The sequence below is a fragment of the Theropithecus gelada genome, chromosome 6, assembly GCF_003255815.1.
Source record: "Theropithecus gelada isolate Dixy chromosome 6, Tgel_1.0, whole genome shotgun sequence".
In the NCBI taxonomy this organism is placed as follows: domain Eukaryota; kingdom Metazoa; phylum Chordata; class Mammalia; order Primates; family Cercopithecidae; genus Theropithecus; species Theropithecus gelada.
Window position 1 is genome coordinate 4,902,008 of NC_037673.1, and position 15,279 is coordinate 4,917,286.

General features: G+C 36.9%; 1 protein-coding gene across 1 annotated transcript in view; it reads left to right on the plus strand.

Moving 5' to 3' along the window:
* ADAMTS16 (ADAM metallopeptidase with thrombospondin type 1 motif 16) overlaps positions 1-15,279 on the plus strand; it is a 180,883-nt gene that overhangs the window by 61,038 nt on the left and 104,566 nt on the right. Inside the window, exons 9-10 of the mRNA XM_025388259.1 lie at positions 1,639-1,776; positions 11,180-11,333. Coding sequence (XP_025244044.1) covers positions 1,639-1,776; positions 11,180-11,333 — 292 coding nt within the window. The remainder of the gene's footprint in view (positions 1-1,638; positions 1,777-11,179; positions 11,334-15,279) is intronic.

Genomic DNA, 15,279 nt, shown 5'->3' on the forward strand with positions numbered 1-15,279 from the left:
TTTTTTGAGACGGAGTCTCGCTCTGTCGCCCAGGCTGGAGTGCAGTGGCCGGATCTCAGCTCACTGCAAGCTCCGCCTCCCGGGTTCCCGCCATTCTCCTGCCTCAGCCTCCCAAGTAGCTGGGACTACAGGCGCCCACAACCGCGCCCGGCTAATTTTTTGTATTTTTAGTAGAGACGAGGTTTCACCGTGGTCTCGATCTCCTGACCTTGTGATCCGCCCGCCTCGGCCTCCCAAAGTGCTGGGATTACAGGCGTGAGCCACCGCGCCCGGCCCAGATTCTCTTGACACCGTTTGGAGCTGACTTTCCCCAACATTGGTGTCTTCCTGTCCCTGCTGCCTTCTATCCACTCCTTATGGAATTCTTGGCAGCATAATGTCCCCCATAACTAGAAACCACCATGTCCTTCTTTGCTTTCCCTCTCTCTTGCCTTCCTCCTTTTCTCTGCATCTTACCAATGGGACCCTGTGCTCAGGGAATCCATACAATGGGTAGGTGCCAGACGTTAATGGCAATAGTGGCTTAGCTCCGCCAGAATGTATTTACCTTAATGGGAGGTCTTTGGAGCTATAACATCTCCCAAGGAAGTATGCTGTGTTCTTCTAGGATAATTGAAAATGGGATCATTGAAATGAGCCTTGAGTGCACTCAGGGCCCTCCTACAGCTTTCACAGGTTAAGAAGAAGAAGCAGACCTGCTGGTGAGGGAGGTAGCAGCCCTGGAAAATGTGATTCTCCCAGGTGCACGGCTCCATTTTCTCAGGTGTTATAAAGTGAGTGTTGATTGGCATCGTGGGCTCTGAACACCTCTGATGGCCCCTATTAAGGGTTCCTATAGCTGCTGTAGCTTGAGATGTACCTGTACTCTGAGCCAGGTGTGGATCTCCAAAGTGGTGTGGTTTTCACATAAAAGTAACCTGTGCTGCTTCAAACGACACCCACAGATACATTCAGCCATAGTCATCTGTTGGGTTTCCGTGGAGCTACTCTCTCCAAATAGACAGAGGGATGCAGGTCAAGCGCTGCCCATCCATCACGGCCTCCAGTAGTGCAGGCCTAATAGTTTGAGCTGGAACATCCCCAGGTGGGGCTAGAGACAGAATGTCAGCCCACGTGAGTTGCAGTAGCTGTTTGTAGTTCCCAAATTGCAGTGAGCATCAAACTCACCTGGGGAGCTTGTTTGGAAAGCTCAGACACCTGGATCCCTCTTTTCTGAGTCAACAGTTCCTGGGTAGAAGTCTGGCATCTATATTTCCAACAAACACCCATGGAAACTCTAACGATCCTGCTGAGCATAAAAGAGTGTGGAGAAAAAGAAGCAACATAGAGCAGTGTTAGCCTAATCAAGAAGATCCCAAGTTCCTCCACCCCATTCAAAACTCAGGCATCTGGACATTTACTCTGCTTTGATATTGGTGTACACTCTCAGGCAATTTGGTGGATGGTCCGTTCTTCAGAAACTGTCTTTGAACACATGAATATTCTCAACCAATTGGCTGTTGTGGCTTTTATTTTTGCCTGCCTAGCATATGGGGGTGAGGGAGTCTCACAGTCTTGACTTGTAATTGTTAGAGGGTATTAGATAATTTAAACTGTTTTTTTTTTTTTCTGAAAGAAACATCTCTCTCTTTCTCATAGCTTTGGCATGATTCATGATGGAGAAGGGAACATGTGCAAAAAGTCTGAGGGCAACATCATGTCCCCTACGTTGGCAGGACGCAATGGGGTCTTCTCCTGGTCTCCCTGCAGCCGCCAGTATCTACACAAATTTCTAAGGTAGGAACTCTTTGAGCTGGTCTTGTGATCTTTCAGTGCCTTTGATGCTCACTGCCTGGTCAGCCAGATCCTGTGTAAGCAGCCCCAGGCTGTGCTTCCTGATGTGGTTCCCTTCGAAGGTGTCTTGAGACATTCAGTTGACCTAAGAGTTTGCTAAAAATCTCCTTAGAGTATGGAGGCCTGCTGGCTTAATCCAACATTGATTCAAAGGGAATCAGTGGCTTGAGACTAAAAGGGAGCCATAAGACACTCACCAAAATATTTGTCACTAACATTTAAGTTTTACTATTCTCACTTCTGTAACTAGGAATCTTCAGGAAGTGAATAGAAAGATCATACATGTACACAGCAGTATACACAATAATAAAGCATAGCTTTTTTTTTGGTTTTTCTTCCTTCTGTTTAGTTTTTTTCTTTCTTCTCCTTTCTTCCTTCCATTTTTTTCTTCCTTTCTTTTTTTTCCTTTCTCTCTCTCTTTCTTTTTCTACTAAATGCATTCCTCATTAGGTGAAGAAACTTGAGTATATAAACTTTAACCTAGCTCTAATATTCTGTAATCATCAATAATATTTTTAGAAATTTTCTCTAAACACTTATTTAGGAGATAAAACATTAGGGAGGTAGGGTTTGACCCTTGAAAAATAGTAGATTTTTAAATTTCAGAGAAATGAGGAACTTTATGAAACATTCTTAGAACTGCTAGTTTATACACTATTCCCTGAATCTCTTTGGCTTTGAGTTTGAAGTTTGGTTTAAATCTTAAGCCAAAACTTTATTTCTGACATTACAGTCTAGTGTGGATTGGAATGTCTCTGCTCCACACAGTCCTTCAGAGACCCAGGTTTCTTCCATCCTGTGACCTTTCCTCTTCCAGGACCTAGTTCCCCACTGCAGCTATCTGGGGACTGAGGACAGAGAGAGCACAGGAAGGTGTGCGGGACAAGGGTGGTGTTCCTGGAGGAACTCATATGACCGCCCAAAAGTGCAGAGATCATTGAGAAATGTCCTCTACCCATGTGCTTAGGTAACAGAGAGCCATCTGTGCCACATGATGAGCCCCAAATCCTTTTGTAGGAAAGTAACTGAAACCTGGAGGGACCAGCTAGTCAATGGCCAAATTGTGAGTAGAACCCAGCGTTCTGGACCCTAGAGGTGATCTCTCTGTATTTATCTCAAGGACAATGGATGCAGCCAGCAGAGGAAAAGCAACTCTGTTGCAATCATAGCCTTTATTATTGTTTTTTTAAATCTTTAAGTACTAGCAGAATCATTTGTTTCAGATACTAAAAAGATGAATGAGAGTGTTTAGAAAGCAGCTTTTATGTCTCCAAGATGACTGATCTGTGAGAAACAGCGGAGGCAGGACACATGCTGGATCTGCATTAATGAGCTTTGAGTGGATGCCACATGCTGGATCCACCTAAACTCAACACTCTTCTTCTTCAGATTGAAGGGCAGTACCGGGGAGAAATTGTGGCTTGATGTTTTTGCTCCTCATTGAAGACACACTGATTTGCACCTTTGCTGTTTAAGGAATACTGTTTCTTTGGTCCTAGCAGCGAGACCTACTCTTTTTTTTTTTTTTTTTGAGACGGAGTCTCGCTCTGTCGCCCAGGCTGGAGTGCAGTGGCCGGATCTCAGCTCACTGCAAGCTCCGCCTCCCGGGTTCACGCCATTCTCCTGCCTCAGCCTCCCGAGTAGCTGGGACTACAGGCGCCCGCCACCTCGCCTGGCTAGTTTTTTGTATTTTTTTTTTTTTAGTAGAGACCGGGTTTCACCGTGTTAGCCAGGATGGTCTCGATCTCCTGACCTCGTGATCCACCCGTCTAGGCCTCCCAAAGTGCTGGGATTACAGGCTTGAGCCACCACGCCCGGCCCAGACCTACTCTTATTCAGGATGGAGGATATGTTTATTCATTAGCCAGAAATTTATTTTGCCAGACACATAGAAGGACTGTGTTTGCTCTTAACAAACATACTGACTCACAGTAGTTCACTGATTCTAGTAGAGGAGATACACAAAAATGTTTCCTTATTTTCAAAATACACGAATGCTTGAAAATACTGAAGGGAAATGGGCTGTCATGTTTAGTTCTCAATTAAATTCATTCACAATGTTTTTGAAAATTGTATTTTTGAGATTCATCAAAGAAAGCATTCTTTATTCTTAATTATTCTCAATTCAAGGGAGTGTTCTAGGGAAACATTAACAAACACAACCACCTTAAGAATTTGGAGGAGATTGCACAAGAAATCACAAGATTACTAGTAAAGTTGAAAGTTAGATGAGGAGGAGAAGCAAATAAAAATTTAAAAATGAAGAACAGAGAGAAGGACACAAATGTATAGATTCTAAGGAACTAGCTAGTTGTGATAGGAAAGTTTGAAATTTGACAAGAAAGGAATTATATTTCTATTATTAAAAAGTAGGACAAATACTAATACTTCCAACAAAAGCAAAGGTTTTTTTAAGTAACAGCTTTAATGAGCTAAAATTAATACACAAAAAGACACATATTTAATGTATACAGTAAGATGAGTTTAGTTGTTTGCATGACCAATGAAATAATCTCCAAGGAGATTCTACCAGATTTGGTGGAAGAAAAGAATAACTTGGCAGCACCCAAGAAGTCCCCAGGCTAGGAAACCAGATTATCTGCCCTCCAAGTTTTTGTAAAGTACATGTCTTTTCAGTCAAAACTAGGAACTAGTTATTCCAAACTGAGAACTAAGAACAAAGTTCCCCTACCCTATTAGATCCTGTAGATTCTTCAGTGTTCAACTGGCCTCTCTGGTTCCTTTCACTGACCTACTTCTTTGTGTCCTACTTTTTCTTTTGTTTTCTTTCTTCCTTTTTTATTCATTTATTTAATTAATACAGCTCTTTTTTTTTCTGTTGCACAAATTAAGTCTTCTTATTTCTAGGACACTATATGAGTAGGATCACACCAGTACTTCTGTTGATTTTACGCCAGCTTACTTTCTGGTGGCCTGTTGCCCCAGGGCTAACCTGGGGCTGGGTTGTCCCTATGGCTGCCTCTTCCCTCATTCTCTAGGGATCATCTTCCCAGCCAGAATCTTGATCATCAGCCTCCAGGGGCTGTGTTCCTCTAGCTTGGTCCTTTTTGGTGTTCCTACTCCAAGGACGAAGTCAAGGTATGTTAACACATTAAGGAACAACTGTGTTTCATAGTTTATGCCACCCAGGATAAGTGGCAATAGTTTGGACAACATGTGTATCTTGGTAATATAAACCCATATTCTGGGAATATACACTTGATCATTTTAAAAAAAAATTTATATTACCAAAAAAGACAATGTTAAAGCTATTCTACAACTGACATGATGTATAGGAGTACATTTAGCATTTGTTTTTCCCTGCATGGTATTATCAGAGTCAAGCTGGGGATTGTTAACATTGTTTTTAGCTGTTTCTTGCAGCTGTTCACATTTTTCTCTCTGTGTGTGTAGAAATTCTACTTTGGGAAACAAGGAAGATTATTCACTTTAGGCTCACCATGCTCTTATTTGCGTTAACGAGGAAAATTTGGAGTTTTCTATATTCCAGATCCTTTCTATAATTTTCTAGATTCAGAATTTTTTAACCCTCTTTTTCATCTTAATGGTTATGAGGAAGATACAGTAACACTTTTTCTACTTTGAAATATCCTCTGACAACTTGAAAAATCAGTGGATTATAATTTGGGTGTGCAGTGAGAACCAGCATAATGAAAGTCCAAGAAAAGTTTTGAAACTGCCAAAAAAATATAGGCAGACTCATGGAAAGAAGATAATTACATGCTCGGAGAGTAATCATTTTGAGGACATCGAAAATAGATTGTCATCTTGAAGATATAATATAGTCCTAAGAGTGATTATTAAGATACTGAAATTAAAAGCCATTTTCATTCTATGATACTGGAACACCTGAACTATAAGTTGAAGTGTGCTGATGTGTTTTTGTGTGAATCCAGCAAAACACTTCTGTAGCATTTCAATGATAAACATTTATTTTCAGGGACTTCACTAATTTTTTCTGACCACATGAGTATAAATAAATAGGTAAGGTTTTACGTGCTTCCAAATTTGTTTTCTTGAATGGTGAAATTTTCCAAGAAAGTCTCTTGTTGTCAAGTTCACTATTAAGATTCATTTTACTCGAAAACCAGTTGCAAATTGGCTACTTCTACAGTGTGTTAAATCTTGACTTTTTCACTGACTTAATGAATCTGAGACTGTCTTGTTTGATTGTTTGCTGACTTTCTGATTTCCAAGTAATCAAAATACTGTTATATTCTCCACCAATTAGGTAGCTCTTTGGCTATGATCCCAACAATGAGTAAGGATAAATGGCTACCTTCTAAGATGAATCTGTTCTCGTTATTAGTAGTCTAGCATTTGATAGTGGAAAAAAATATATATAAGGGAACTCAATTGGCCTGAAGTTTTCAGCACAACTTTTCTCTATTCTTGGTAGAGTTATGAAGGCTTGATACTTTTTTGGAGTGAATTCATCAACCGAGTCAATAAAGTCATTTGTCATTTTCCATTAACAGACACAGACCTCATCACATTACTCATGTCTGCATCCCGAAGGCCTGTGACTTAGGGAAATTTGAGCTCATTATTTAAAATTTCATGACAACAGGGACTCATCTTCAGTTTACTATTTAAAAATTTAAGTCATGCTCTGCAGATCAGTGAAAATGCCAGCTCTCTGACCATATGAATCTGAACACATCAAAGCATGAGAATGGTGACCAACATCACAGGGAACTGGGAGTGTAAGTGGCGCCATACCCCCTACTACTTCTGTTGATAGGAAATGAGATCTGACCTGAGAGCCCATTAAGCATGTTTTTGCACACAATGGAAATAATACATTTCAATTCACATCCTGCTCTGAGATACAAGGCTCATCTTAGGTCATGGCTAGTTGTTGTGTCTGCAGTGCTAGTGTGACTCTAAGACTGGAGGGTAGGCACTTTCCTGCAGAGGAGAGAAGGACCGAGGGAATCAGGTCATGTCTTGTTCACCCATGTCTGGGAAGGTCTTGACCTTGACGGGTAATATAACCTTTTCTGAGGGCCCCAGTCTTCTTAACTGAAAAATGATGGGATATAACTAAAAGATCTCTCAAGCTCTTTAACTCCTGACATGGAACACTGTATATTGGAATCAGGAGTTATGCACCATTGTGCAGTTGTGAGATTCATCCTTGTTCCTGCATCTAAATATAGCATTAGTCTACTTAGTTTGTTGCATATAACTTACATACTAAATATATAAATATACTAAAACTTATTCATTCAATTTGTAATAGACATTTGAGTTTCCAATTTTTGGCTATGACAAGGAACAGCACTGTGAATATTCTCTTGGTTTGCATATATGTCTCTGAGTATATATAGGAATGGAATTTTCAGAGTCATAAATATATATGCACAGGTGCAATAGACAGTACTAATCAGCTTTCCTAAGTGACTGTGTGAAGTTACACTCCCAGAAGTGTTTGTGAAATTTTCAAAATGGTTTCAAATCCTTCCCAACACTTGGTCATGTTGATATTTTTCATTTTAGGTATCTGGTAGTGTGAAATTTCGTATCAATGTATTAATTAATAAGATTGAATACATTTTATATGTTTAATGGCCACTTGAGTAACCTTCTTAGTAAAGCACTAAAATCTTTTGTGCATGTAAAATAAAGAGACCCTGTTGTTTTTCTTCTCTCTTGATGAGAGTATTGTATACATTCTGAATATAAACATTTTGTCCCATTCTGGCATATATGTATTATAAAATCTTCTCTGACTCTGTGACTTTTTATTTACACTTTTAATGGTGGCTTTGCTAAACAGAAATTTTTATTTTTTTAATGGAGTCCAAATTATTGATATGTCTTTAGGGTTGGTGCTTTTGTACTCTGCTAGAAAAAAAAAAAACCAAAAACCTCTACTCGTCCCAAAGTTGCAAAGGTCTTCTTCCACATGATCTCCTACAAGTTTTATTGTTTGCTTATCACATGTAGACCACTTAATTTTTGTATATGGCATGGAAAAAAGTCAACACCCATTTTATCCATATGGTTATTGTGGTCGATTGTTTTTAAAATGGTTGAAAGGATTTTCCTTTCTGTACCCACACTTTTGGTGGCTGGACCATTTTGCATTCTCACTGGAGGTAAATGAGAGTTCCTGTTTCTCCATGTTCTCATCAGCGTTTGACATTGTCAGTGTTTTGGATTTTCTCTATTCTAAGAGGTGTGTAGTGGTGTCTCATTGATGTTTGAGTTTGCAATTCCCTAATGACATATGATGTTGAGATCTTTTTATATGCTTATTTGCCATCTGTATCTGTTCTTTGATTAGGTGTCTGTTCAGATTTTTGTCCACTTTTCGTTATTCTTTTTGTTATTTTTATTGTTTTCTTATTCTTGGATTGTAAGTGTTATTTGTATGTTTTGTCCTTTATTGGCTATGTCTTTTACAAATATATTCTCCCACTCCGTGTCTTGTCTTCTCATCTTCTTGACATTTATTTCACAGAGCAGACATTTTTTATTTTAATGAAGTACAGCTTGTCATTATTTCTTTCATTGGTTGTGCCTTTGATGTATCAAAAAAGCCATTGTCATATCCAAGGTCACCCAGATTTTCTCCTATGTTATTTTCTAGGAGTTCTATAGTTGTGCATTTTATATTTAGCTCTATGATCCATTGTGAGTTAGTTTTTGTATGGCGTATAAGGTCTGCATTTACATGCATTTTTAAAATTTATTTATTTATCTTATTTTGTTTTTTGAAATGGAGTCTCACTCTGTTGCCCAGGCTGGAGTGCAGTGGTGTGATCTCGGCTCACTGTGACCTCTGCCTTCCGGATTCAAGTGATTCTCCTGCTTCAGCCTCCTGAGTAGCTGGGATTACAGATGCACACCACCACGCCTGGCTAGTATTTTTGTATTTTTAGTAGAGACGGGAATTCATCATGTTGGCCAGGCTGGCCTTGAACTCCCGACCTCAACTGATCCACCGTCCTTGGCCTCCCTAAGTGCTAAGATTACAGGTGTGAGCCACTGTGCCTGGCAGATTAATTTTTTTGCGTTTAGATGCCCAGTTGTTTCAGTATGACCAGTTTAAAAGGCTATCTTTTCTCCATTCCATTGCCTTTGCTCCTTTGTCAAAGATTAGTTGACTGTGTGTATGTGGGTGTATTATTGACCTTTCTATACTGTTCCGCTGATCTATTTGTCCATTCCTTGTAACTTTATAGTAAGTCTTGAAGGTGGGTGTTGTCAGTCTTTGTTCTCTTCCTTCAGTATTGCTCTGGTTATTTTAAGTGTTTTGCCTCTCTATATGAGCTTTAGAATCAGTTTGTTTATATCCTTAAAACAACTTCCTTTAATTTTGATTGGCATTGCACCAAAGCTGTAGATTAAAATGGGAAGAACTAATCTCCTGACAAGATAGAGTCTTCCGATCTATGGACCTGAAATACCTCTCTATAGTTTTTTCTTTGATTTATTTCATCAGAGTTTTGTAGATTTTTCTCATGTAGGTGTTGTACATATTTTGCTGGATTTATATCTATTTCATTTTTGGGGTGCTAATATAAATGACATGTTTTTAATTTTCAATAAATTCTGTTCGGTTGTCACGGTTGTCACTGGCATGTAGAAAAGCAATTGACTTTTGTATATTAGCCTTTTATCCTGCAACTTTACCATAACTTATTAGTTCCAGAAATTTCTTGGTGGATTCTTTCAAATTTCTACATAGACAATCATGTCGTCTATGAACAAAGATAGTTTTATTTGTTCTTTTCCAATCTGTATACCTTTTATGTAATTTTCTTGCTTTATTACACTAGATAGTACTTCCATTACAGTGTTGAAAAGGAGTGGTGAGAGGAGTCATTCTTATTTGTTCCTGATTTTAGTGGAGAAGCTTTAAGTTTCTCACCATTAATTATAATGTTAACTGTATATCTTTTGTAGATGGAAATTCTCCTCTATTCCTAGTTTGCTGGAATTTTTTTTTTTATCATGAATAAGTGTTAAATTTTATCAAATGGTTTTTTTCTTCATCTATTGATATGATCATGTGTTTTTTCTTCGTTAGACTATTGATGTAATAGGTTACATTAATTGACTTTTGAATATTGAACAGGCCTTGCAGACCTAGGATTAATCCCACTTGGTCATAGTGTATAGTTCTTCTCATGCATTGTTGGATTCAATTTGCTAACATTTTGTTGAGAATTTTTGTATCTATGTTTATGAGAGATAAGAAAAACTTTCTTTTCTTGTGACATGTTTGTCTGGTTTTGATATTAGGATAATGCTGACCTCATCTTATAATTTAGGAAATATTCCCTTTGCTCTGATTTATTGGAAGAGATTGTAGAGAATTAGTGTAATTTCTTCCCTAGTCTCTGGTGTAATTCACAGAGAACCCATCTGGGCTATTTGTTGCTTTTTATGCAGAGTCCTGAGCTCTGAAGCAGTGGAACATGGGACTGGGGTCCTAGAAATGAGCCAGAAATCTTCCAATCAAGGTGGACAACCATGCAGAGCCAATTTTGGAGGATGATCTGCCGTTGTTTATTATATTGTGATTATAGGTTTTTGTTTTTTGGTTTTCTCGGGGAAGGGCCTATTGAAATTTATAGGAGGGATTTAGTTGCTATTTGAAAACACAAAAATATTTAAATACTCTTCACCAAATGCATAAATTATACCAAAGAACATCCTGGCAGAGAAGAGGATAATCTATTTATGGAAAAAGAAATTATTAGTTGGTCTTTAGCCATCTACCAATGAATTTTAGCAAGGTTAATTTTCTGCTTGACTTGGGGGTCATCAGAAATCATCCTGAACATAGAGCATTGCTGGTGGAAATCCAGTGTTCCATGAAGAACCTCTAGAATCTGGAAGATAATATACAGGTGTCCCTTACCCTAGAGGGAAAAAGAATAAAAAGCAAAGAAAGAAAGAAAATTCCAGTCTTTGAAAAAACTGTGCTTTATTTTTATAATGCCCATCTTTTGGTTGATTCTGGCAAGAAACGTGCATAAAAGGTGTCCATCATAAGAGCTTCTCACATTGAAAACTGGCTGTAATTATTCAGTTGCACTTTTCCTCATAAGTTTAAGAAATTTAATAAGTACAAATCATCTTTCTGGAACAAGTACAATGTATAATAAATAATTTCAGAAATTGAAGTCTCTGTATTTACATATAATTAAGATAAATATTATATTGTACCTCAGGAGACAAAAAGTTCTCCTCTTGGTATACACAATATATGCTGTAAAATTGCATGGGGTAAAAGGGCATAATTAGTTGTATGTCCTTTGGTTACTCTGTGGGCAGTTACTAGTAGCTCATCTCCTCTTTGTTTCAGCACTGCTCAAGCTATCTGCCTTGCTGATCAACCAAAGCCTGTGAAGGAATATAAGTATCCTGAGAAATTGCCAGGAGAATTGTATGATGCAAACACACAGTGCAAGTGGCAGTTCGGAGAGAAAGCCAAGCTCTGCATGCTGGACTTTAAAAAGGCAAGTGATTATTGGCACATGCTCAATGCAACATGATTCATAAGACTGTTTTATTTAGTGTAACTGATGTTGATGTATTCTACATTTATTGGGTACCTACCAAATGTCAAATCCTGTATGTTAAGGCTGGTCCTGTATAACAGGGAACACATGTTTCACTGGCAAAGAAGATGACAGGAGATACTGTTGTGGGTATCAATTTTCATTTGAGAGCCGACTTGGCCTGTTAGGTTGGATCTTTCTTTCTGATTTATCATGTGGGAGTTCAGCAATAACGTTTAGTCAGTGTAAATTGGCAAATTAATACTCTGCATTTTTAAAAATGGTTTTAAAAAAACAAAGTCCCCCTCCTCTCTCCCAATATAAGCATATTTTATTATAAAGCAGCAGCCTACCTAGGGCTACTGATTAATAAATTTCCCTCAAACAAGGTATTTATAGAGTTGTCTCTCATAGAAGGTAGTATCTACTCCGTCAACCCCAGGAACTTTACCAGAGTGATTTACTAACAGAAATTCCTCATGTAACACAGAGACATATGCTCTTGCTAGAAAGGGAAAATTGAGATTTAGGAACCTGCTCTATCAAACACAGGAAAAGCTACCCATAAATTAAATAAAAGTAACTATTTTTAAGGTTTCTCTTATTCTAGTTTATAATAAAATCAAGAAGAAATTAGAAAAAAAAATATAGTCCTCCAGAAACTTTCACACATTTCAAAATGCATTGGGAATACTCCCAACTTAAATCTAACGTGATAATCTTCTTTCTTCTAAAGTCAAGCAGAGCTCCCCCAGAGTTCAATTCCAGCTCTGTGCCAGAACTGGATCCTTATCTCCTCAGCTGGGGAGTCCCAGACTGGAACAAGAGCTGTAAATCTGTCAGCAGCAGCAGCAGCCATTCTCAATAGTGCCTTTTCTTGTGGGCAGAAGATGTGAATTCCCTAAGAAATTTTTTTTTTCAGTGTTACTCTTCTTTGTTTGTTAAGGAAAATGGACAAAAAATTAATGGTTTTTTTTTTCCCCCCAAAGGTAGGATCTTCTAGATCATGCTTCTGGTTTCCATGGTGGTTAGCTTTGTGACCACGGACTATGTCATTCATGGTGCCCTGGTGTCATTTGGAAAACATAGGCAATGAAAAGTTAAATGCAAGGTGCATTTTTATTCTTGAGGAAATATTTACATGCGGAGAAACACACTCATTTTACATGCGCAATCTGAATGTTAACAAATGTATTCTCCCATGTTACTGGCATCTTAATCAAGACACGTTTTATTTACATAAAGCCAGAACCTTCCCTGTGCCCCTCTTTCAACCCCTCCCTGACTCCAGTAAGTAACAATTATTCTCATTTCTATCATAATTGCTAAATGTTGCCTGCTCTTGAACATTATAATTACCTTGCTCCATATATTAATATTAAAAGTAAATTGTATAATATTTCACCATGAATAAGTGTGATGTTAGCTGTTGGTTTTTATACAGATACCCCTTATCACACTGAGGAAGTTCATCTCTAATCCCAGTTCGTTCAGAGATTTTATCACACAATTGTGTTGAATTTTGTCAAATTTTTTCCTACATCTATTGATATAGTTATATTGTTTCCTCCTTTGCTCTGTTACTGTGGTGAATTACATTGATTGATCTTTAGTTTTTTCCATTGGACTTTGAATGTTAAGTCAATCTGCATTCCTGGGATGACCTTACTAGGTCGTGATCTATTGTTCATTTCTATAATCTGCTGAGTTGATTTGCTAATATTTGCTCATGATTTTTACATTTGTGTTCTTGATTGATATTATTGGGAAATTTCTTTCTCATAATTTCTTTTCAAGAATTGATTATCAGAGTTGTGCTGACCTAATAAAATCAGTTGACAGTATCCCCTCCTCTTCTGTTTTCTTAAAGAGTTTGAAAAAGGTTGGTGTTGTTTCTTCCTTAAATGTTGATTAGAATTCACCAGTGAGTTCTGTGTATGAAAAGGTTTTTGTAATTACTGATTCAACTACACTAACAGATAAAGCGTTATTCAGAAGACCCTCCTAGCTAGACTGATCAAATTCATTGGAAAAAGTAAAGAAATCATTAAAAGTGACATTAAAGGAGATATTTTTTCAACAAATGACTGTGAATTCCTTTAATTACTGTAAGATCTATAATGATATATCCTCTTTCATTCCTCGTAATGATAATATGTATTTTTAAATCTTTTTTTTCTTATCAGTCTAGTTAGGAGTTTATCATATTAATCCTTTCAAAAACATCAATATTGGGCTTAATGTTAATTTTTAAAATTTGTTTGTTGGATTCTTTTCTATTTCACTAAGTTCTGTTTTGTCTTTATTATATTCCAAGGCTGAGTATGCATGTCTTTTTCGTGCTCTTTGAAGTAGCAGCTTGAATCATTGACTTTAAAACTTTCTTATTTTCCTAATATAACCATTTAATATATGTAAAGCTATTCATGTCTTTCTAAGCACATTTGCTGTATTCTGAAAATGTTTACATATTGGGTTTTTAATATTATTAAGCATATCTTCTAATTTAACTAGTAACTTCTTCATTAACCAACATATTATGTAGAAATATATTAAATATTATTTAATTGCCAAATAATTCTCCAGATAGCTTATTAGTTTTGATTTCTAATTTCATAATTTTGTTCAGAGAATATACTCTGCATATTCTTTTGAAATGTATTGACACATATTTCATAGCTTAGCATATGATCTATGTTGGTGAACATTCTGTGGAGATTTGAATATAAATTCTGCAGTGGTTGGGTAGAATATTCAAGAAACAACTATTTTTAAAATAATATTTCTTACACCTTCTGCATCATCCATCATATTTCCTACTTGTTCCATCAATTTCACAAAGATGAGTGTTAAAATCTCCAGTAATGATTACGTATGTTTCTATTTCTCATGTTAGTGCTATTAGTTTCTGTTTTATATATTTTGAAGTTTCACAATTAGGTGCAGATACATTTAGAATGGCTATGTCTTCTGACTCTTTTCACATTGTAAAATACCCTCCTTTATTGTTGGGTAATATTACTTTGCTTGAATTCTACTTATCTGATATTAATATTGCCACATCAGCTGACTTGGGATTTCTCTTTGCATGATCACTTTTTCCATTCTTTTACTTTCAATTGATGTGTGTGTTTGTATAAAATGTGTCTGCTGTAAACATCCTTTTGCCTAGTATTTCTTTTCTGTTCATTTGAACAGTCTCTGACCTTTCACCAGCATGTTTAATCTCTTTATATTTAATGTAAAAATTATATAGTAGATTTAAATCTACCATTTTGCTATTTGTTTTCTATTAGTCTCATTTCTGTTTTGTTTCTCTGTTCCCTTTCTTCTGCCTTCTTTTAGATTAAACTATTTTTTTAATTTAGTATTTTACCTTGACTTGCTTTTTAACTATACTTCCTTATGTTAATTTATAGTGGTTGCTTTAGAGATGACAGCATGCATCCTTAGAGCAAAGGTAGAATTAACGTTGTGCCTACTTTCTGCAAAATGCAAGGTCCTTACAACAAATAAGTCCATGCGTCCCTCTTTTTCAATCATTGACATGTATTTCATTTCTCTGCAAATTAAATGCCACAAAATGCAATGTTGTAGTTTTTGTTTTAAAATAGCTGCTTTTAAATGACAAGAAATTAGACCATCTTTTATATTTACTGTTTAGTATCTATGTTTTCCTATAGGTCTGTTTCAAAGTGATATCATTTCCCTAAGGCCTAAAGAACTTCCTTTAGTATTTATTCTAGCACATACTGCTAACCGCGAATTATCTTCAGTTTTCTTTATCTGAAAATGTTGAGAATTCATCCTCGGTTTTGAAGATGAAAAGTGTTTAGATAAATCAGTGAAATATACCTTTGGCTTATTGTAAGTTTTAGTTCCAGAATTCCATTTTTTATAGTTT